Raw genomic sequence first — 22,500 nt, 5'->3', positions numbered from 1 at the left:
GATTGGTTGATCCCAAGGCTGCCACATACAGTTGCACAGTTTGTGGACTGCACAAAGGCACCTGCTGAGGGGGGAAACTAAGGACCAGCATTCACTTTGCCTTTTGTTGCATCATGGCTCAGAGCAGTGTTTACTGGAGGGACTCCCGTTTTCACTTTTTTAACCCCAAAGTACCACTTGCTACATGCCATAAGGAGTACATCTGCCCAGAGAGAGTTCCTTTTTGCTATTTTGTACTAAGTTTCTTTATAGACCAGCAATGTGGCCCCAGCTGTGACCCTCCTGCCCTCAATATTTTCCAGTTCCAAACCCAATCTCCCATCATCACACTGTACTGACATATTTAATTGGTTCCTTGTAAAGTTGCTTGCTTTATCCCATAATACTGACAGCTGGGATCTTGCCTATGTTTCTGTCTCCTGGTACCTAAGAAAATGTTTTTTCCCTCACTCTGTTCAAGTTCAATGATAAACAAAGAGTTGGTTAGATACCAAGTAAAATCCAGGACCAGAAGGATCGGCAAAGCAGGGCAGGGGGTTGTGGGCTTCTTCTTTGTCAGCAAGGCTATGCTCAAGGCAGCCTAGACTGAGGAAGGGGGCTGGCTGATACAGCTTCTGGGGGGTCCTGTCAGCTCTGCCATCTCCCTCTCCAGGAAATGGGGCCAGTCCTATGCAAATACGTTCTTGCCCAGGAGTTCCGTTTCTTCTCCCTGGGCTCCTGGCACAGTGGCACCAACGTGAGTGGCTGTTTGGCAGGACAGAGAAGGGCGGGCTAGCAGTCCCGAGGCTCAGGTGACAGGGCTAGGCCCAGGAGACAGGGATGCTGACGGGGCTCTAGCTGCCCTCCTGATGCCAATCTCAGGCTGAAAACTCGATATTTCCACTTAGAACAAGAAACACAGGGGAGAAGGCTAGAGGAGGGCAGTGTACCAGGAGTGCCCCCTGCAGGTCTCACTAGGTGGCACTAGATCAGACGAAGGTGGCGCTGGGTGGGCGGGGATTTCAGGAGCCGCCTGGGTGGAGGATAATGAGAAGGAAGACCATAGCTAGCATCTTCCAGGTGGCGCCAGTGGTAAAGAACCCGCCTGCCAATGCAGGAGACTAAAGAACGCAGGTTTTTCCCTGGGTCAGGAAGATCCCCTGGAGGAGGGCATGGCAACCAACTCCAGTATTCTTGCCTGGAGAATCCCCATGAACCAAGAAGCCTGGTGGGCTACAGTCCATGGGGTCGCAAAGAGTTGGACATGACTGAGCGACTAAGCACAGCACAGGGGACTACGATCCCACAAGCTGAGTTGGTGGCCAAAAAAAGAGAGAATACTTTCATGTTCTGGTTTTTATGTAACAGTGTGCCTACATGCATGTTTACATGTATGAACATAGTAACTGCTTATATTGCTTTGCCATAGATGTTGCATTACCAAGGGAGTGACAAGATGTGTGAGTGTGATCACTTCTCTGCCAATATCCAACTCTGTGACATTCAGTAAACCATTTAACCTTTCTCACTTTTAGTTTTCTCATCCATAAATAGAGAAAATAGTACTTATCTCATAGGGTATCACCCAGGGTTTTTAAATGAGGTGTGTCTAGCTCAGAGCTGATACTCAAAGAATCCTTAATAGTAGTGTCAGTATTCAGAGAAGGCAATGGCACCCCACTCCAGTACTCTTGCCTGGACAATCCCATGGACGGAGGAGCTTGGTGGGCTGCAGTCCATGGGGTCGCGAAGAGTCGGACACGACTGAGCGACTTCACTTTCACTTTTCACTTTCATGCACTGGAGAAGGAAATGGCAGCCCACTCCAGTGTTTTTGCCTGGAGAATCCCAGGGACGGGGGAGCCTGGTGGGCTGCCGTCTATGGGGTCGCACAGAGTCGGACACGACTGAAGCGATTTAGCAGCAGCAGTGTCAGTATTCTGTGCTTATGTGTCTTTCTCCCGAGCAACCACGTGCTTCTGGTGGGCAGGGACTTATTTCTGTAACTGCTCCCACCCAGCACATTACCTGGCACTTGGGCTCCATAAGAGTTTGTTGAATGAAGAGTTAGTAAGCCCTAGCCTAGACTTTTTTGTTGGACATCTGGGCTCTTTCTAGACCTTTCACTGTTAACAAATTATACTCCAAAGCCCTTCTATTTACATTGCCTCATTCAATCTGCACACCCTGTGAAGTAGGAGGAAAGAGGCTATTTGCACATATCCATGTCCTGGAAAAGATGGAGCAACTGTGGCTGACTGAAATGGGTCACCTCGAAAATCAGTGACAAAGGTCAGAACCCCTGACCCTACCTCCCTTCCTTGGGTGGATCTCTTTTCTCTCTGACTACTTTCTTCTGGATCAGGGTGGCCTCTCTAAAAATGAAGACTGTGATGGCGGGCCTGACCAAGAGCCTGACTTGAACCCAGAAAACTGCCTCATGAGATCGTATTACTCAGCACTGCCTTTTCCATCTTGCCAGGCCATTCCAGGAACTTCAAACCTTCCAGCACCCAGAAGCCCGACTGGAGGTGAATCCCCGGGAAACCAAATGCCTAATTCCCAAACACATCAGGGCTTGTATTTTCTCAGAGCAAGGAGCTTCTTAGGAAAGAGCCAGCATGCCAGCTTTTCTTCTTCTTTTTTTTTTTTTCTGAGGGGGTGAGGAGGCGAGCATTGAGTTGTCCAGGAGGAGGGACTTTGGCTAAAAATAGCTATGGCGTGTGGATCAGCCTCTAGTGGTACCCAGGACTGGGGAGGGGAGGGGGATGCTCTAGAGCTGTCGCCAGACTGGTTGCTGTGGAAACAGGAGAGGAGCAGGGGAGCCTGGGAAGTGGGGATGACACAGATAGCAAGTCCTAGTCAGAGCTGCCGCTACATTTAGGAGAAACAGCAGTGCTTGCGGCTCCCACCCTCCAGGGGTGCTTGGGGTGAGGGGGAGGCGGTGTCAGGGGCATGGACGCTACCCCCCAGGGGTCTCTGCTGCCGGCTACTCTCCTCTCCACACGCTGTGAGTTGAGTTGCGGGGGACTTGGGTTTGGGCCCCTATTTCCAAGGCAAGTGGGGATTTGGGAAGAGCTGGTTACTGAGGGAGTTTTCATCAGATCCCCTTCCAAAAAATAAGCCCCCTTGCAGGCCAGCACTCTCAAGTGGGAGAAAGGGAGATTCAGCAGAATGCAGCACTGGGGTCTTCTGAAAAGGGGACACAGCATGCACGTGAAATAAGGAGGAACAGGCTGGAGGAACAGGACTCTCCGGAGGGAAGCTGCAGAAACTGAGTCTTTGCTCCCGGGATGAAGGCAACCATTTCACACCTTTGCTGCCCCATTGAGAAAAATGCAGCCCCCACTTAAGGAAGATAGGAGACAGAACACAATCAAAGTGAGGCTCACCTAGATCCCTAGGGCAATGGAGGATGAGAGAGTTCTGGGGACTCTCAGACTCTGGGGTTTCTTCCCCACACATGGCAGAGAAATCTGCCTAAGCAGGCAGATTGGGGGTCAGATGACCTAAGACCTTGAGAGAACATCTGAAAGCCCACCTGGATGGAAGCTGGAATAAGTGGGCTCAGGTACTTTTCTGCAGGACCTGTGATCTCTAAGCCAGTCAGTGCTTGGAGATCACTTCTCAAGGATATCCTGAGCTTCGGGGAGAGAAAAGGACACTCACCACTGGGGGAGGGGAAGACCCTAATCTGCCATTGCACTGGGACTCGTGGATGTGTCCCTGATTCCTCCTGAAAAATAAGTATAGGGGATGCCCCCAAGCTCCAAGCCATCTTGTTTTGGTTTTTTCTCCTGCCCTCTACCCCAGCAACACACACACACCACACATACACCCACACCCACACCCACACAGCCTCCAAAGATCTACAGAACACCTCACTCCAGAACTTAAATTCAAGAGTGCTGGGTTTGGAGTTACATATCCAGGCAGTTTCTCCCCAGGACCTGGTCAAATGTCCAGACCATCTGTGATCCTTATGTCACATCTTTCCGTCCACCACTCTACTACAACCAGTCCAGGATTGGAATGGGAGAAGAGGATGATTCCCAGGAAGAAGGGAAGGTTGAAAAACCTTGAATCTTTATGCTTTACCTTTCCTTGTATGGGCCATACCTCCTAGGGGTCCTTAGATGCCTATGGAAGGGCTCTGGGTCTCTCTCTCTTAGGGCAGATTGCAGTCCAGAGAGCTGCTCACAGGGAAGAATTTAAAGCAAAATCAGGTAGGCTTCTCTTGGAATGTGAGATCTGGGACATATGGAGGGGGGCTGTTGTGAGGATAGTCAAGGGAGGTGGGAGGCTGGGGTGGGGAGAGAACTGAAGGGAGGAGAGAGGTAAATGTGGGTGCTTCAATCACTTATCTGAGTTAAAGGCTCATCAGGAGTAGGTTGCTAGAGGGTTACAAGCCTAATCTTGATGAACTTTGTGCTTCTTTTACCCTGGCTGTCCGTGTTGATCTCACATCCTCCGACGCTCCTGCCCATTTGCAGGCTGTCTCCACTGTGGAAATAACCCAGGGGAAATGGGGCTAACGCTACAGCTGCAATGACCAGCGTCAGTCCTCAGGGAGAATTCTCAGTGGGAATTTCCTAAGGTGGGAATGTTCAACCTTTGCCCACTGGAGATTTTTCACTCGCTTTCCACCACTTTCATTTCTCCTTTGTAAGCTTCTTGAGAGGAAGAAGATGTGTGGGGAGGGGGGTTGGGAGTAGAGTAAGCAAGGTCCAAAGAGGGAGAAATGGGAAAGACTTTCTGCGTCAGTTTCCTGGTGAATGGTAAAAGAGCCTGGTTAGCCGGCAGGCTGAAGGCGGAGATCAGGAATAAGGAGACTGCCTGACTTTAGCCTGGGTGGTGTGGAAGTGGGAGGCCTTTGGGCAGGGAGGGCTCTGCCCTGGAGAGGAAGATGAACCACCAGCTTTCAAGAAGCTCACAGCGTACAGATCTCAGGAAACTCCCTTCTTGCCCAGGGCCTTTTGCCTGAGGGTGGCCATGAGGTGCTGTACAGCCCGGTTAGAGGCAGTGGGACCAAGATCTCTGTTACCACGCCCCGCCCTTTCCTTCTAAAATAATCAGTCATGCAGAGTGCGATCCAGTTCATACACCCTATCCCACTGGATCCTCACGATTTTGTGAGCTGCGGGTGGGGCCAGCTAGGGCTGTGTGTATCGTTCCCATTCTACCGATGCGGCAAGCCGAGGCCGAGAGGCAGCAAGGGACTCGCACAGGGCCACCCGGCCCCTGCGCGCAGGCCCGGACGTCTCGGCCTCTCTGGCGGGTCGGCTAACACGGCCCACCTCTCAGCCCCTCCAGGCCCCGCGCCGCCGCCCGGGCCGTGACCTCGCCGCCCGCGGCCACGGCCATGGCTCAGGAGAACGCAGCCTTCTCGCCGGGCACTGAGGAGCCGCCGCGGCGCCGCGGCCGCCAGCGCTACGTGGAAAAGGACGGGCGCTGCAACGTGCAGCAGGGCAACGTGCGCGAGACGTACCGCTACCTGACCGACCTGTTCACCACGCTCGTGGACCTGCAGTGGCGCCTGAGCTTGCTCTTCTTCGTGCTGGCCTACGCGCTCACCTGGCTCTTCTTCGGCGCCATCTGGTGGCTGATAGCCTACGGCCGCGGCGACCTGGAGCACCTGGAGGACACGGCGTGGACCCCGTGCGTCAACAACCTCAACGGCTTCGTGGCCGCTTTCCTCTTCTCCATCGAGACGGAGACCACCATCGGCTACGGGCACCGCGTCATCACCGACCAGTGCCCCGAGGGCATCGTGCTGCTGCTGCTGCAGGCCATCCTGGGCTCCATGGTGAACGCCTTTATGGTGGGCTGCATGTTCGTCAAGATCTCGCAGCCCAACAAGCGCGCCGCCACGCTCGTCTTCTCCTCGCACGCCGTGGTGTCGCTGCGCGACGGGCGCCTCTGCCTCATGTTCCGGGTGGGCGACCTGCGATCTTCGCACATCGTCGAGGCCTCCATCCGCGCCAAGCTCATCCGCTCGCGCCAGACGCTGGAGGGCGAGTTCATCCCGCTGCACCAGACCGACCTCAGCGTGGGCTTCGACACGGGCGACGACCGCCTCTTCCTCGTCTCGCCTCTCGTCATCAGCCACGAGATCGACGCCGCCAGTCCCTTCTGGGAGGCGTCGCGCCGCGCCCTCGAGAGGGACGACTTCGAGATCGTGGTCATCCTCGAGGGCATGGTGGAAGCCACGGGTGCGGGCGGCCCTGAGGAGGAGGAGCAGGGGAGGGGAGCGGGTGGGCAGGGAACTGGACCTAGAGGAGCCAGGGTGGACGAAGCAGGGGGCGAAGAGGGATGGGGGGACTGGTAGAGAATGGATGGAGAGGCTGGTAGAGGATGAGAGAGGCTGAGGTGAGATTCGGGACCTGGGTTGGGAGAAGTGTGTGAACAGAGTGATCCCCCAGAGAGCCGAGAAAAGGCAGGAATCCTCTTGAAGTAGCCCTGGCCGGGGCCCTGGCTGAGAAGTGCAAACAGGGGACGGAGAAGCCTGGTGCGCTGCAGTCCATGGGGTCGCTAAGAGTCGGACACGACTGAGCGACTTCACTTTCACTTTTCACTTTCATGCATTGGAGAAGGAAATGGCAACCCACTCCAGTGTTCTTGCCTGGAGAATCCCAGGGAAGGGGAAGCCTGGTGGGCTGCCGTCTATAGGGTCGCAGAGAGTCGGACACGACTGAAGTGACTTAGCAGCAGCAATGACAGTAGCCAATCCAGTGCTTACTCCCTGCCCTCCACGTTTCCAAAGCACTTTACCCCTCTGAGCTCATTTAATCCAAGCCCCACGAAGGACCCTGCTGAGGTTATTTCTCATTTTTGTGCTCATTTTTCAGGGAGCAGAATGCCCCAGTGAGAAGTTAAGTTGTCCACAGTCATAGGCTAAATAAGCAGTGGACACAGGCAGTCTGGCTTCAGTGTTTAGGGTGCAGAGTAGGAGGGAAGGTTAAGGTTTGCAATCTTTTTCAATACTGAGAGGTCCAGGCTTCTGGAATTTGATGGTGAAGGTTTTCTATGACCTCTTATTCCTAGCCTGGACCTTAAGGAGAGGTTGACAGCTGCTCGCAGCTCTACCTGGGTTTCCCAGTCCATCAAAAGGCTCAGTCTCCACCGACAAAGGAAACAGATGACCTGAACATTTCGAGCCCCTTTCCAGAAGGAATTGGCAATGTACCTGTAATGTCAGAATTTCCAACTCAGGCCTCCACAGTGAAAGGTTTGGGAGCAGGTAGGACAAGACCAGTGTAGCAGGACCAGCAAATGAGTCCTTTGATACTTGAGATCTAAAAGGGAGAGGGTATTTCCCTGGCAGTCCAGCAGTTGAGACTCTGAGCTGCCAGTGCAGGAGGTGGGGGTGGATCCCTGGTCTGGGGACTAAGATCCTGTATGCTTTGGTGGGGCCCAAAACATGTTTTTTTAATGGGGATAGAAATGGGAGAAGCTTGCAAGTGGATAACCCAAGGCCCACCAGGTGGCCCTGTGGCTGCTGCCTGTGTCCCCTGCTGGCTTATCCGAAGTTGGGGCCAGCAAGCACGCTCCACTCCGAGCCTGTACCACTGTCTGCCCCAGTCTTCCTCACTCCTTCCCCCACACCACACCCCGTTCCTTTCCCTTCCCCACTCACCCAGTTTCCTTTCCTCTCATCTCACCAGCTGGCACTCTTGCTGGTACCTGGGAGATCCCTGCCCAACCCTCTTCTCAGGTACCACCAGCCCCTCACCCTCTTCCTCGAACCCCCTCTCTCCAGGGTCACTTTTGTTTCCTCTTCCCCTCCTCTCCTGGACATTTCCTATGCCAGCCAAAGGAACAGAGAACACCAATGTCCCCACACTGGCTCAAGGTGGGGCTTTCAGTGTTAAGAGCCAGTCTCTGGTCAGCTAGTGTTCACTCTTCTGTTCCCCTTTGTTCGAAGGTAGATATGAGCTGAGGGGGATGTGAGAGACCCCAAGTAGAAGAGAAGCGTTTGCCACAGTGGCTGTGGCCACCCCACAGGGAAAACAGGACACATGGCCATGGCAAGGAGTACGGGGGAGGGTGAGGTGAAGGAGAGAGGGAGGGGAGCTTGTCGGATTTTTCTAGAGAGACAAAGTTGGAAAGGATGGTAATATTTTGGGTGAGAGAGTCAGTATCCAAAATGCTTCTGAAAAGCAAGTATAATGAGCCAAAAACCCAACAAGATGACATTTAAAAGGAATAAATATAAAGTTCTAGATTTAGGCTTAAAAAAAAATCACTTATGTAAGCACAGCATGGAAGAGCTCTGGTGAAAAAAGAACTGGGGGTTTTAGTTGGCCACAGGCAATGTGATGCAGCTTCCCAAAATGTTTATATAATGTAATCTTGGGCCCTATTAGCTAAAGAATCATGGGCAGAAGGAGAGGCAGTGAGCCCTCTCTTATGCGTGCATCAGGCCATGGTTGGAGTATTTATCACATTCAAAGTGCTTAAAGCATCCTCCTTGGCCGTTCTGGTTTGCAGTCAAGAAAGTAAAATTTTTGGAAGCCAGGTCACAGGAATGGTGAAGGGAGACAGATATTCAGTCTGAAAGAGAGAAGACATGATGAAACTTGAGACTCCTGCTTCCAGTTACTTGAAGGGGTGTCATAAAGCAGAGGAATGAGACTAAGGGAAGCAGATTTGGGCTCTGTATAAAGAACAACTCAAATATTAGAGCTATCACGCAAAAGAAGGGATTCCTTGTGAGGTGGTGAGGTCTTAATCCTAGGAGGTAATCAAGTGCAAGCTAAATGCACATTATTGGGAATGCTCCAGTGGGGTACCCTGTATAGAGAGGCAAGTTAGACTAGATGATCTCCAAGGTCATTCTCAAAGTTAAGCTTCTCTGATTGGCATCTCCAATGGAGGGGAAGGGAGAATGTGGGCCAGAGATGAAGAGTTGGGGTAAATGGAGGGGAGGAGGGGTACAAGAATTGGGAAGGAAGAGAAAGTAGACTGGACCAAAGGGGGTTGGGGGCCCTTGAAGAGGGCTACAGGGAAGAGTTTTAGGAATAGGATTGTGAAATGACACAGGAGAGGTGAGGCTGGGGCTGGGATCCCCTTGACCTATGCCCCTCCCCCCAGGGATGACATGCCAAGCTCGGAGCTCCTACCTGGTGGATGAGGTGCTATGGGGCCACCGCTTCACCTCAGTGCTGACCCTGGAGGATGGCTTCTACGAAGTAGACTACGCCAGCTTCCACGAGACCTTTGAGGTGCCCACACCTTCATGCAGCGCCCGGGAGCTGGCCGAGGCCGCGGCCCGACTGGACGCCCATCTCTACTGGTCCATCCCCAGCCGGCTGGACGAGAAGGTGGAGGAGGAGGGGGCTGGAGAGGGGGCTGGAGAGGAGGCGGAAGAGGAGGCGGGAGAGGGGGCGGGCGAAGGGGCTGGGGTTGACAAAGAGCAGAATGGCTGCCTGCCACCCCCAGAGAGTGAATCCAAGGTATGACCAGATTCCTTCAGACCCCTGTGGCAGGGCCAGACACAGGTACCTGGGGAGCTGAATATCGTAGGTGGAGAAGGAGTCCGGCAAGGTCCCTATGAATGCACCAAAGCTGGAGAGCCCCCTCAGAATCTCAGGTCTGGGATCCAACTTGGACGGGAGAGATCCTGATTTCAGGAGAATGGAGGGTGGGGATGGGTGAACTTACCCAGCCTGTCTGTGTTTGACCTTCCTGTCTGTTCATGGGTGGATGCATGGACAGAAGGATGGGCCTGTGTGAGCCAGATGAGAAGATGGAAGCAGAGAGAGACAGCCAGTAGATAGATAAATGGGCTGACAGGCTGGTGGAGCGCTCAGGGCTGCCGCTAACTCACAGAGCATCTTTGTGCAAATTCTAAAAAGGCACCCTTTTCCTCTAGACTTACACCACCCTAAACCAGGGTGCACAGCTTGGGGAGCAGATGTGGGCTGCATTTTAGTCCCCACTCTTCTCCTCAGCCAGCCTCCCTGAGTCTGGCGCTTCTGTCTCACTGGACGCAGCAGCCCGAGCTAGCCCAGGGCAGAGAAAGCTGGAAGGGGGCAGGCAGAGAGGGAGAGGCTGTCCTCCTGCCTCCACCCTCACCACCGTGACAGGCTGAGGGCAGGCTGAGAGATTGCGAGGGCAGCTCAGTAGGGTGTGAAGGAGGGCTACAGGGAAGAGTTTTAGGAATAGGATTGTGGAATGACACAGGAGAGGTAAGGCTGGGGCTGGGATCCCCTCGTCCACAATGCAGGGAAGCCAACTGTAGGGGAGATGCCAGAGCTGGGGCCCTAGGGCCCTGGGGCTGGGCCTGGGCAAGGCAAGCCAGGGACGACCATCTTCTAACAGCGGAGGGAGACCTCAGAAGTGCCACTGCAGAGGTGGGAGGGGAGAGCAGAGTTGTGAAGAGAAGAACCAGGGGAGACATGGAGCTCGTGAATTCACTAGAGCTGGGACACGGGGCCCTCGGGAAACAAGACTCAGTCTTGGGGTACTGTGAGAGGGAGTCATTCACGTGGCTTACTGGGTGCCAGCTGGGTCCGGAGCACTGACCCAGGCATGTGTGGGGAGGATGGCCAGAGATCCGATTCCTATTCCGGAAATACAGCGCATGCACGTGGGAAAGACAGGGACATATGCCTTTGGCAACTGTTTCAAACCAAGAACCTGGGCAATCTCTCTGAGTACGGGTGGGAGGGCTCGATGATCAGAAAGCCGAGGACTGAGTCAGACCTAGAGAGTGACTTTAGCCAGCAGTTGTGAACTGGGGTGGGCATCAGGGTCAACCTGGAGGGCTCGGGGACACAGATGGTTGAACCTCACTCCCATAGTTTCGGACACAGTAGGGCTGGGACAGAGACTAAAACAGCATTTCTAACACGTCAGGTCCTGATGCCAGAACAGGGACCACGCTTTGAGAAGCCCTCCCCTAAGCAGACTGGGGGTTCTGTCAGGAAGTGGGCATCAAGCTGAGGAGTCGCTGAGGATCCTTGGGAAGGAGACTGAAATATAACGGGTGGAGAATTGTGGTGGAGGGAAAGGGGACCCGGAAACCCAGGCTGAATAGTTTAACTCTGGACCCAGGGACTCACCCGTCAGTGAAAATAGGGCAGCGACAAGCTGGAGATGGGGTTTGGTGAAGATGAGTAGGCATAATAGATAAAGCAAAGCAGCTGGGAGGGCTTCAGGGGGTGTCCTGGGGAGGCAATGGGAGCTAGAGGAGGAAGGCCATCAGTGACAGAGGATGGAATCCCACATGGGACTTGAGGTAGGCTTAAACGTGGGAGAAGGTGTGAGAGAAGCGAGAGTCCAAATATCTGGGTGTGGCTGTGGCCTGCCGTTTGCCCAGCTGGGACAGGAGCCCCTGGAGACATATTCCCATGCCACGTGCATCCCCTTCCTGGCCTCATCTCAGTCACCAGTGAGGCCCTCCATCCCAGGATGATGAAGGGAGAGCAACAGCGAGTCAAGAAGGGGCAGAGACGGGAGGACCTGTGGCTGGGAGAGACGTGTGCACACGCGTAAGTGCACCATCCCCAGCAGTGACCTCCAGCCCTTGGCCCTGGCTACATCCCACTCCTGAACTTTTAATAAAAGTCTGAACTCCTTGGTGGGGAGCACCCCACGGTGCTGCATTCCAGGCTGCGAAGCTGGGGTCCTATGAGACGCTGTACCTCCTGGAAGCAGGAAGGAGCCATGCCAGCTCAGAGAGGACGTCTTTGCCGCAGATCAGGGTCACCTGGGCCACCATCAGTCAAAGATGAGGTCCCTGCACCCTGGCATCAGTTGTTCACAAAAAACAAATGTTGGGGGATGGAATGGAGTGTGCTTTTGGTTCAATTTGCTGAGACAGCTGGAGTCTGGATAGACGGGAGGGGACTGTTGGTGCCCATACTTGCTCCCGTGGGAGTTCACCCACTAAAAATGAACCCACTGCAGAGAACTGAGGCTGGACGGGAGGCCTGAGACCCTGCCGCCCCTCTCCTCATGTTCAGCCACCTCTCAGGGCCCTGCTGTGTGCGGCTCGGGGAGTCTGGAGACCGGGGTTCGAGTCCTGACTCTGTCACTACTTAGTTCTATGACTCTCGGCAAGTCACGTCACTTCTCTGGGCTTTGGTTGCCCCATCTGTAAAAACAACACTTGGCAAACTGGTAATGCTCAATAAATGTTTAAATCACTGAGTTGAAAGAGATCAGAGAATCCTTAGGCACAGACAAATTCTGGGAGCCCCAAGGGTGCGGGAGGGGATGGGGGCGCAGCCAGGAGGAGCAGGGGGTTTGTAGGGGCTCCTCTGAGTGCTGTCCTCCCACCACCCAGGCGGCTGTGTTCTGGGGCTTCCATTCTGCTGCTGTCAGACCAAATAATGAAGATCAGGAGGGAAAGGCTGAGGCCCCAGGGCCTGGCGGGGAGGAGTCAGGTCCAAGATTAGCCTGATCAAGAGACTGAGATTGTAGAGTAGCGCGGGAACTCAGAAAGGGGGGCACTGGGCCCTGGAAGCCCCTACCCCGCAACCTGGGAGAAGTCTTAGGCGAGGCTGTGCTCAGCTGGAACTCACCCACCTTCCTCCCTCCCCGCCCCAAGCAAGAATCCCAACAGGAATCGGCTCTGCACTGACAGCTCGGACAGCAGATGGGACCCAGGTGTCCCCTCCTGGGGTGGGTGGCATGGCCCACGGAGGCCAGATGGTGTTTGTAGGGGGAAGAGCAGCCTGGGTTGTCCAGAAGAGGCTGTCAGCCCCCAGCAGCCTCCCTGCCACCCGCCCCAGCCCCCACGGCAGGGAAGACACAGCCAGCCCGGATTTTATAAAACAAGTTTATTCACATTTTAGAAAAACTAATTCTAGGACAGGGAACTGCCTCCCTTTGGGTTGGGTATGAGATCATGAAGAGAAGGCCAGAGGGACGAGCTTGGGAAGGAAGGCGTGGGGGGTGGGGGGCCACGTCCCCAGCTCTGGGTGGGTCGGTCAAATAAATTAAAGGAAGGGCAGGCAGAGGGAGAGGGTATTCAGACACCAGAGGCAGGCTTGCGGCTGGGCTGGAAGACAGTCACACCTGCAAGAACAGGAGAGCACGCGGCGAGGGGGCTAGGGAGAGCGTGACTCCCTCCTGGCCCTTGCCAGGGTCCTGCAGAGCTGAGAGCGGCTGGGTAGGGCCAGGGAGGACTGGGGAAGGCAGGACTGGGGGTTCTCACCCCTCACCTGGGGTGCGAGGAATCACCGTTTCCGCAGCCTCTTCATGAAACAGCAGGTGATGGAGCCGAGGATGGTGGCTCCGATGACTAGAGCAACCCCCGTGCCCACCAGCAGGGGCACAAACAGAGTGTCCAGGGCTGGGCGAGAGAGGATGGCTCTGTTCAGCCTGGGGTGTCCCTGCTCTCCACCCACAGTCCCACCCGTTTGCCAGCACCTTCTGTCAAGCTGTCCACACCACCTTCTCCCACACACACAGTCTTCTGCCAGATCCCTGCCCTTTCTGCACTCAAGCCAGTACCCACCACCAGGACACTGGAGCAGCTGGGTGGTGAACAGCCGAAAGCTGGACTTTTGGAGGAGAAAGAGGGACCAGAGGGACAGCTAGTGGGAGGATCAGATGCAAAGGAGAGAACAAGAGTGGGGGATGGGGGGAGGCCTGAGCAAGGAGGAGAGGGCGGGCGTCACTCACCATGCGTGTATGGGTAGACTGTGACAGGCCCCGAGCGGGCACTGCCCGCCTGGTACCAGCTGTAGTCAGCATGCTGCACCCAGGCGCTGGGGGCGCAGTGGTACACGCCTTCGTCCTCAGGCCCCAAGCCGTGCAGTCTCAGCCGATGGCTTCGGGGCCCCACCAGCTCCACGCTGACGGGACCTCCTCCAGGCCGGACCCCCAGCTCCGCCACACCGTCCTGGCCCACCCCGCCCACCAGTTGGGCAGGGGCAGAGCTCAGCTCCCCCTCCTCCGGCCGCTCCACCCACCAGCTGGCAGCGAGCCGCAGCCCAGGGGGGCCACCCCGCACGGAGATGTTGCAGAGCAGGGAAGCAGTCTCCCCGCGGTACACTGCGCCTCCCGCTAGCCAGGCCACGGCCTCCAGCACCACACCTGCACAACGAAGGTCAGAGGTGAAAGGTCAGGGCACATGGGGTTAGGACCACTGTCCAAGCGATCCCCCAGAAATTCAGTGTTCCCACAATCTTAGAAGAGGAGTGTGAGGCTGAGACATGGAGGCAGCTGATAGAGAGGGAGAGAGGCTCAGAAACGGAAGGGAAAGGTTCTACAGACCCTGAATCCTGTCCAGGGTCCAGCCTGCCCCGCTCACCTTCTTCTCGGACGTGCACGGGGAGGGGCCGGGAGCGAGCACTGGCGGCTTCTCGAAGCCGGGCCCCAGACCCTCGGACATAGGCTTTGGCTAGGCAGCGGTAGGTGCCCGCATCCGCAGGCCGGGCAGCCTCCAGCCGTAGCCGGTAGGTTCGGGAGGCCACCTTTTCCATGGCAATGTGCCGGCCCTCGTAGCCAGGGCCCAGGCTGCCCACTCCCTCCGTGTCCAACTGGGCCACCAGGCGGCCGGGCCCAGGTGCCCCTGCGGGTGCCATCTCCCAGCCCACGGAGTACGCGGCATGACGGCCCGGTGGGGGCAGGGCCCCTGACACATTGCACAGCAGCTCCAAGGGCTCCCCTGGGCCGACCCGACGCTCACCAGGCCCCACTGTCACTGCCAGCTGGCTGGCTGAAACACAGGCGGGGGAGGAGTGTCAAGGAGCCAGGAGAGGGCACAGAGCACCTGTCCTTCCTTGACAACAGGCAACTGCCCCCCATCTCCCCCACCCCGGGCTCTGGCTCTCACCCTCAGCCGTGGCTCTCCCATCTCCACACCCATTTCTGAGCAGAGAAAACCCATCACGGGTACAGATGCTAACGGGAAGCAATGCTAACAAGACTGCTCACTTGAGGGAACGGGGGCTCCCAGGTCTTGGAATTATGGTCCTCTAGTGTCCCTGAGATACTCTGGCTCCCAGCTAGCACTGGGGGACCCCGGGCACTCACACAGTGTCTGAACATCCACGTGCGCCAGCACAGCCCTCTTCTCTGCGATCTGGGCCCAGCTGCCATCAGGATCCTGAATCCACTCGGTGGCAGTGCAGTGGTAGGTGCCTGCATCATCCGCCTGGGCACTGCCCAGCACCATGCGGTACCGCTCGGGCCCCTCCTTGCCCAGTCGAAGCTCCCCGGCTGCCAGTCGAGCGGCATAGGGAGCTCCAGCGTCCACCGCCAGGTCGGGCCGGAGCCCCACCACTTCCTGCAGAGTCGCTCGCCCCACAGGCGCCTCGGGCACGGCTCGCCCAAAGGACACGGCCAGGTGTGTGTGCTTCTGCGTGCTCGTCCTCGCCAGGCAGCCCAGTGCCAGCTCCTGCCCCTCGTGCACTGTGAGGCGAGGGGGTGAAGTCGGGGCCTGGCGGCCTCGGGGCCCCGGGGGGCTAGCAGACACCTGCAGCGTGTCTGGAAGAACTGGAGAGAGCAGGTGGAGTGAGGGGGTGCTGTTGACCTGTGTGAGCTATTTTCCACGTACAACTTATTTCCCTAAATAGACCATGAGATCCTAGGAGGCAGAGACTTCGTGTTGTATCATTCCTCTGTAACCAAGTGGTGCCAAGCACAGTGCTGGGTACACAGCAGGCACTCAATAAATACTTGCTGAGTTTCATAGAACCAGCACATTGCCTACTCACCCTTATGTTTGAGAGTGACCCCTGTTTGAAATACTCAGCAAAGTGGCTCTGTCTTCCTTCCCGGAAGACAAAGAAACTTAAGATAGCAAGAATGTCATGTGGTCTCCCTCCTCCTACCCTGCCTCTACTTTCCCCACTCCTCCCCCAGATCTGGATCCTGAAATCTCCAGGAATGGAGTCTGTTCACCCTATGGGGCTCCCCTACCCTCCAGGGAATGGAAAGCTTTAGGACACTTCCCCTTCTCCCAGGAAGCCGCTTGGTAAAGTAAGAGCTGTGCTGTGCTTAGTCACTCAGCTGTGTCTGACCCTGTGTGACCCCATGCACTGTAGCCCGCCAGGCTCCTCTGTCCATGAGGATTCTCCAGGCAAGAAGACTGGAGTCAGTTGCCATGGTCTCCTCAATAAGAGCTGTGGCCTGGAATGAAGAGTTCTGGGTTAGAGTCCCAGACCAGTCACTAACTTGCACAAAGTCAAATTAGGGGACCTCCTTGGACCTCAAGTCCCTCTTGAGTTTCGGGCCGGCCCTGACTTCCTGGCTTTTGGGAGAGAGTGGCCCCACCCCTCTCAGGGCCCAGTACCTCTCAGTTCCACTTTGCTGCTGTAGCTGCCCAGGTAGCGGGCATCAGTGGAGGGTGTGTAGCATTCGTAAATGCCAGCATCCTGGGCCTGCAGGCGGGAGATCCTGAGCACCGCGGCATCGCCCTGCAGACGCTGCACCTGGACCTCACCGGCGGCCACTCGGGGCCCAAAGATGGCGTAGGAGAACCGGGGGTCCCTGGTGCTGACGATGCCCAGGGCGGCCTCTGGGGCCTCGGGCCTGTACAGGAACCACTCGAAGTCCTGCTGGGCAGAGCCCTCATAGCCACTGACATTGCAGGAGATGGAGATGGCGGTGCCAGCCACACGGTACAGGGGCCCCTGAGGGACCAGCACTTCCCGGGCACAGCACCCAATTCCTACGGGGAAGGACGGAGTTAGGCACGCCCCGGTCCTCACTGCATCCCCCCAGCACCTGCATCATCCTTGCTGCCTGCTTGTGAAAGGAAAGGAAACCTGAGCACACTTGGTGTACAGCTTGGGCCCATTCTAAGAACCTCAGAATGTACAGGAAAGGATGCTGGGAGGCAATCCTTTTGGGTCTCAAGGAGGTGGTGGGAGAGAGCCCGGTTAGCCTCAGAACCCAGAATCATCCCTGTTCCTGGCAGGCCAGAAGCAGAGCAGCCAAGTGCAGAAAGGAGTGTATCTGCTTTCTGATTTAACCATTCCTTGATTCCAGCCGTACCCTCCCCTTGTTACCCCACTCTCCTGTCTGCAGACCAGGTAAGTCTTCTGAGACCACATGTCCCCCTCCTTTGTTTAAAAGGAGCTGGAAAAACTTTGATCAGAAGGGCTGGTTGGCCCAGCTGTGTCACCTGGGCCAGGGGACTCCAGACAATGGAGCCACTGGCCCGGGCAGGAGAGGGTACAGGCCCAGTCAGTTCTCACCACAGCATCCCTCCCCGGTCTCCAGCTGTGTCATGAGCTCACTGCTTCTCCGCCCCCTGGGGCTGCCGAGGCAGCTGAGGCTCATGGGGCAAGAACCAGCCTCTGCCCTGGGCTCTGGGGGCAGAGGCTCCCCTCCCCCACCAGTGCCTGCCAACCTTCCCCAAGGCCCAGCTGACACACAATCCTCCCCCCACCCCACCCCACCACTCCCTAAACAAAAGCCTTAATTTGCATATAGTGTGCATTCATTTACATACTGCTCCCTTTCTGTAGGGAGGCTGTAACCACCACCACCCGGTCCCCCACCCGCCCTCACGGTTGTCCCCTCCCATCTTTCTCTCCTCAGAGAGGCCAAAACTCTTCTTCACCCCACGCTCACCCCTAGCCTGCCCTCAAAGGGTAGCCTTGTGGCCTTGGAGGGTTCAGCTTCTTCTTCTGTCTTTCCACAGCCCCAAATCACAGAATCTCAGGACACAAGGAGGGCTGGGTCAACTCTCTACCTCCATCTTACAGATGAGAAAGGTAAGGTACGAGAAGTAGAATGTCTTGGCCAAGTTCCTACTCTCCTTGGCTGGCCTCCCCATGCCCCTGTAGAGGGACAAAGGCAGGGAGGTAAATGGGGACATACAAGGGGAGGCCTGAGGGCAATGGCCTCACCAAGCAGAGCATCACTCCAGGGACAGACCCCAACCTTTCTGCAGGGGCGGGAGGAAAACACCTAGTCTGTGGTCACTGTCCTCCGGAAGCCCTCCCCATAACTCTGTCTTCTCCCTGCGGCTGAGTCATGGGGAGACCTGGTGGTCACTCGGTTAGAGCACAGGCTGGAAGTCCGGAAGCCGAGTTCCAGCCCCATGCCCATCCCCAGCTGTACTGTGTGGACTAGCCCTGTCCACAATACACTGGAGGAGAACTAGGAGCTTCTTCCACTTTAACAGGGAGAGAGCCTATGACTCAGAAGGGCCCTGCCCCAGGGCGTTTCATAATCTGCGTGTTGGAGCTGACACCTTCGCTGGCCTCAGGGCAGACTCTGCTTAGGAGGGCCGCCTCCCATCTTCCTGGCTCCACAACTGCTGATGCTTGGAGATCCCCATGGGAAAGTCACCCTCACCGCCTTGGGAAACCAGCTGCCAGGCAGCTTTCTCCACAGCCAGGCCCCCTTCTCTGGGTTAGCAGAAAAAGAAAGGAGAGCAAAGAGACCTGCTTCAGGTCTCTGGTGTGTGTTCAAATCCAAGCCCCAACACTCACTCAATGTGTTCTCCAGGGCAAGTTATTTCATTTTCCTCACCTTCAACGTGAGAGTAAGTGCCCACATCCAGGGCACTCAGATCCCACAGACTCTCTAATCTTTCTGCGCCACACTTACCCTGGGCTCCTCTCTGCGCCACGCTGCCCACTGGGGAAAAGAGGCCCAGTGCTAGGTAACCAGGGCCCACAGCTCCCTGCTCTGTATGGCCCTGCCTAGGGCCCCAAGGAGAGGACTCATTCTAGTCCCACAGGGCCTGGGGACCTATGCAGTATAGGGAGGCCGCTTGGCTCTGAGATGGAGCGCTGGTCTAGAAACAGGCTGCTGGGGCTACGTCAGCCTCTGCTTTAACTATGACAGCTCCGAATCCGGGCACCAAAGCCACCCCCTCACAGCCCTGTGTGCTGATTTCAAGGGTTGCAGTCTCCTGAGTCTGTGTAGGCAGTCACCATCCGATCCTCCTCCCCAGGCCAGCCCTACAGGGAGCCCTCCAGTTCACACCCAGAACATTTCCACTGTCACTGCCCTCATGCAGCCATGCAGAAGTGGTCCAGACAGCCCAGCGTCAACACCCACCGCAAGAGACACGGGGTGCTTGGGGACCTCAGCATCAGTCTCCAGGGAGCCCGGTTTCTCCTGAGGCAGGGAGGCTGGGACTAAGGGGGTGTGACAGCTGGTGGGAGGCTACAGAGACAAGTGCTATCTGAGAGACCCGGCCCAGGATGAGGCTGACTCGTCAGATAATGAAGTTGGAGAGGGGGGTGCAATTAGGGGAGACTTACTTCAAAAGATCGTGGGGCAGAACGGGCCCCTGGGCCTCCAGCCAACTCGGGCGATTATGAAGATGGCCAGGCACTGCCCACGCAGGGCGAGTACCTAAGGCCGGGCCTGAAGCTGAGTGTGAGGCAGACAGGAGTCGCAGCGCCCCCCGACCTGAGTGTGCCAGCAGGGAAGCGGGACCCGGCCCCCGGAGGCCTGGCGGTCCCTGGGGACCGCACTTTGGTGGGTCTTCACTGTGTCCCAGCCTAGGGCCTAGAACCGGGGTGCCTCATCCCAACCCCAAGCCTGGCTAGGCCGGCGGCCACAGAGGGCAGCTGGACGCCAGGCCCGGGAAGGCTGGAGGCGCCGCTGAGGGAGAAGGGGCTACCAGGAGCTCCGAAATGCTGGGGAGACGACAGGGCTGAACAACAGATAGCAGGCACCTGCCGGGCGGGGCTGGGAACCGGGGCGGGGGGCCGGGCTTACCCAGCATTAACAGCAGCAGCGGCGGCGGCGGCAACTTGGGACCGAGGGCGCCCATCCTGCACAGCTGGCTCTAGGAAGGCTCTGGGGGGCGGCGCGGGCTCTGGGTGACCAGGGGTTCGGGGGGCGCATGCCCGGGTGGGGGTCACGAAGCGGAGCTGCGAGGCGTGGGTGCGCGGAGCGGAGCTGAGCTAAGCGGGAGCTGCCAAGTCCCCGCCCTCTTCCCTCCTCCCTCTTCCCTCCTCCTCGCCACCTCCTACTGCTTTCCCTCCCGCCTAGGCTACTAGGAAGTCCGTTCCCGCCCCGCCTGGCCCCGACCCCTCCCAGCCTCGCCCAGGCCCCGCCCCGGCCCTAGGCTGCTGGCCCCAGTCTGGCCCCGCCCCGATGCCCAACTCCGCCCCAGGCCCTTCCAACCCTGGCCCTGCTCAGGTTCCCGGGTTTGTCCCGACAGGGTCCTGGACCTTGGCCCCGGCTCCGCCTGCGCCAGTCTCCGCCCCGACCTCAGCCCAGGCCCAGCCCGGATGCGGCTCGGGTACTGGGCTCCGCCCAGACCCCGGCCCAGGCCCGCCCCCCTCAGCCCTAGCTCCGCCCCGACCCCAGTCCGCGGGCGGGAGGCACAGGAGCTTGGCCAAGTCCCCACAAGCTCCGCAGAGTGCACGGTGCCCTGCACCGTCTTGCTTTTCTCTGAGAGTTAGATGCTAGGGCCCTGGGATGGGCGAAGTGACTGTGCCTTCGCATTTAGAACCTGGCTATTTGCTCTGGACCTCTAGGCCTCGCCGCAAATCCTGCTGAAACGGGAACGGGCGGGATCTAGACGTTGAGGAACTAGGAGGATCTGAACTGCAGGGCACTACCGGCTCCACAGGGTCACTGAAGACCTGTTTGCCACCCCCTGGGGGCAGAACAAGAGGAAGAGAGTTAGGAGGCTGGGCCGTCTGGGTGCCGTCACTTCCTGGCTGGCAATCCTGGTCAAGTAGCTTAATTTAACATCCTTCCACTTTTCTTATTGGCAAATTGAAGTGAATGATATCCACCCCAAAGGATTTTTGTGACAACTGAGATAATGTACAGAAGGTGTCTGGCACAGAATACACTAAATACGAGATGCTGCTGCTGCTGCTAAGGCACTTCAGTCGTGTCCGACTCTGCGACCCCATGGACGGCAGCCCACCAGGCTCCCCCCGTCCCTGGGATTCTACAGGGAAGAACACTGAAGTGGGTTGCCATTTCCTTCTCCTATGAAAATGAAAAGTGAAAGTGAAGTCGCTCAGTCATGTCTGACTCTTCGTGACCCCATGGACTGCAGCCTACCAGGCTCCTCGGTCCATGGGATTTTCCAGGCAAGAGTACTGGAGTGGGGTGCCATTGCCTTCTCCAATGTATGAAAGTGAAAAGTGAAAGTGAAGTCACTCAGTCATGTCTGACTCTTTGTGACCCCATGGACTGCAGCCCACCAGGCTCCTCGGTCCATGGGATTTTCCAGGCAAGAGTACTGGAGTGGGGTGCCATTGCCTTCTCCAATGCATGAAAGTGAAAAGTGAAAGTGAAGTCGCTCAGTCATGTCTGACTCTTTGTGACCCCGTGGACTGCAGCCTACCAGGCTCCTCGGTCCATGGGATTTTCCAGGTGAGAGTACTGGAGTGGGGTGCCATTGCCTTCTCCGAAATAGGAGATGGGGGAGGGGTAAATTATTTAAAACGTTTGCTAAGAGATTTAGTTCAGACCTAAAGAGGGGGTGATCCTGGGGTTTAGGTGAAGGAGTCTCTAGTTCCAGTGAGGAGAAATGGGTGCTGGAGAAGAATCTTGAGAGACCCTTGGACAGCAAGGAGATCAAACCAGTCAATCCTAGAGGAAATCAACCCTGAATATTCATTGGAAGGACTGATGCTGAAGCTGACACTCCAATACTTTGGCCACCTGATGCAAAGAGCCGACTTATTGAAAAAGACCCTGATGCTGGGAAAGATGGAGGGCAGGAGAAGGGGGCAACAGAGGATGAGATGGTTAGATGGCATCATCAACTCAATGGGAATAAGTTTGAACAAACTCTGGAAGATAATGAAGGACAGGGAAGCCTGGCACACTGCAGGTGCATGGAGTTGCAAAGAGTCAGACTCAACTGAGCGACTGAACAACAATTACTGCACTGGGAGGGGTGGAGCCTGCCCAGAGGTGGGAGAGTGGGAAAGTCATCTTTCCCAGGTACTCTGTCTTTCTCTGCGGTGGAGAATGTGGGAAGTGGGGAGAAACAGGAAGGGTGGGGCCAGACCAGGAAAAGGGACAACCAGGCCTGCTAAGCTAAGGCTGTCAGAGTGGCCGTCCATGGCCGGTGACCCCAAAGCTCATCTAGCACCTTCATCCTCAAACTTTCATCTGTTCCGACTCATTCCCCTCAACCCTTCCTTTCACTCCTTATTCCCTTTTACAGAGGAGGAAATGGAGGCCCAGAGAGGGGAAGTGGCACAGGCCAGACAACCTTCCATGATTTTGTCTTCTCAGAGTCTGGCACAGAGTCTAGATCAGAGGAGGTGCTCAGTTGAAGCCACATCAGGAACCCTAGAGAGACTGGAGAAATTCTGAGGCAGAATCCTGGGGACCTCTGAGGAAACCAGAGGTCCAGCCCTCCGCTCTCAGTACTTCCAGTTCTGCCCCAAGAATAGGGCAGCAGGGTGCCTTTTCCCTCACACTTTATCATATCTACAGCCTGATATCTCCAGACTGATTTTATCTAAATGCATCCACAGGCCAGATTGAGTTATGTGAAAACTGAAATGTGTCGGGAAGCTTTTGGAGAAAAGCCACACTCCCTTTATTTGGGAGTGGAGTGGACATGATGCCTTTCTGATGCTTGAGAGATGAGAGATGTTGCCAAACATC

General features: G+C 56.5%; 2 protein-coding genes across 5 annotated transcripts; one reads left to right on the top strand and one right to left on the bottom strand.

The window, feature by feature from the left end:
- Window positions 1–1,619: 1,619 nt before the first annotated feature.
- Window positions 1,620–12,135, top strand: KCNJ9 (potassium inwardly rectifying channel subfamily J member 9). 3 transcript variants are annotated; one of them, XM_061401874.1, is made up of 3 exons: window positions 1,620–2,989; window positions 5,284–6,191; window positions 9,073–12,135. In XM_061401874.1, exons 2-3 carry the CDS (start codon window positions 5,342–5,344, stop codon window positions 9,438–9,440), a joined length of 1,218 nt encoding a protein of 405 aa, XP_061257858.1. In that variant the 5' UTR covers window positions 1,620–2,989; window positions 5,284–5,341; the 3' UTR covers window positions 9,441–12,135. The 3 variants fall into 3 exon arrangements, with proteins under 3 accessions (XP_061257858.1, XP_061257875.1, XP_061257868.1); XM_061401891.1 differs by having other exon boundaries at window positions 1,620–4,205; window positions 4,473–6,191; XM_061401884.1 differs by having other exon boundaries at window positions 1,620–6,191.
- A 615-nt stretch (window positions 12,136–12,750) lies between these two features.
- On the bottom strand, window positions 12,751–19,870 carry IGSF8 (immunoglobulin superfamily member 8). Of its 2 annotated transcripts, XM_061401860.1 has the most exons (7): window positions 19,627–19,870; window positions 16,232–16,609; window positions 14,971–15,432; window positions 14,246–14,653; window positions 13,615–14,028; window positions 13,152–13,282; window positions 12,751–13,005 (listed from the first exon to the last, which is right to left on the bottom strand). In XM_061401860.1, exons 1-6 carry the CDS (start codon window positions 19,679–19,681, stop codon window positions 13,167–13,169), a joined length of 1,833 nt encoding a protein of 610 aa, XP_061257844.1. In that variant the 5' UTR covers window positions 19,682–19,870; the 3' UTR covers window positions 12,751–13,005; window positions 13,152–13,166. The 2 variants fall into 2 exon arrangements, with proteins under 2 accessions (XP_061257844.1, XP_061257836.1); XM_061401852.1 differs by having other exon boundaries at window positions 12,751–13,282.
- Between the last annotated feature and the right edge of the window lie 2,630 nt (window positions 19,871–22,500).

The sequence above is a fragment of the Bos javanicus genome, chromosome 3, assembly GCF_032452875.1.
Source record: "Bos javanicus breed banteng chromosome 3, ARS-OSU_banteng_1.0, whole genome shotgun sequence".
Classification (NCBI taxonomy): Eukaryota; Metazoa; Chordata; class Mammalia; order Artiodactyla; family Bovidae; genus Bos; species Bos javanicus.
The sequence above is the reverse complement of the archived record's forward strand: the minus strand, read 5'-3'. Positions and strand labels throughout refer to the sequence as shown.

What these genes read in the sequence shown, in the direction of transcription:
- IGSF8 (XM_061401852.1), bottom strand. Translation starts at nt 19,681, where the DNA reads ATGGGCGCCCTCGGTCCCAAGTTGCCGCCGCCGCCGCTGCTGCTGTTA. An exon ending in CGTGGATGTTCAGACACTGT is followed by an intron (nt 14,654 to 14,970) that starts GTGAGTGCCCGG and finishes CCTGTGTTTCAG; the next exon opens with CCAGCCAGCTGGCAGTGACA. An exon ending in CGTGCACGTCCGAGAAGAAG is followed by an intron (nt 14,029 to 14,245) that starts GTGAGCGGGGCA and finishes TTCGTTGTGCAG; the next exon opens with GTGTGGTGCTGGAGGCCGTG.
- KCNJ9 (XM_061401874.1), top strand. Translation starts at nt 5,342, where the DNA reads ATGGCTCAGGAGAACGCAGCCTTCTCGCCGGGCACTGAGGAGCCGCCG. An exon ending in GGGCATGGTGGAAGCCACGG is followed by an intron (nt 6,192 to 9,072) that starts GTGCGGGCGGCC and finishes CCCTCCCCCCAG; the next exon opens with GGATGACATGCCAAGCTCGG.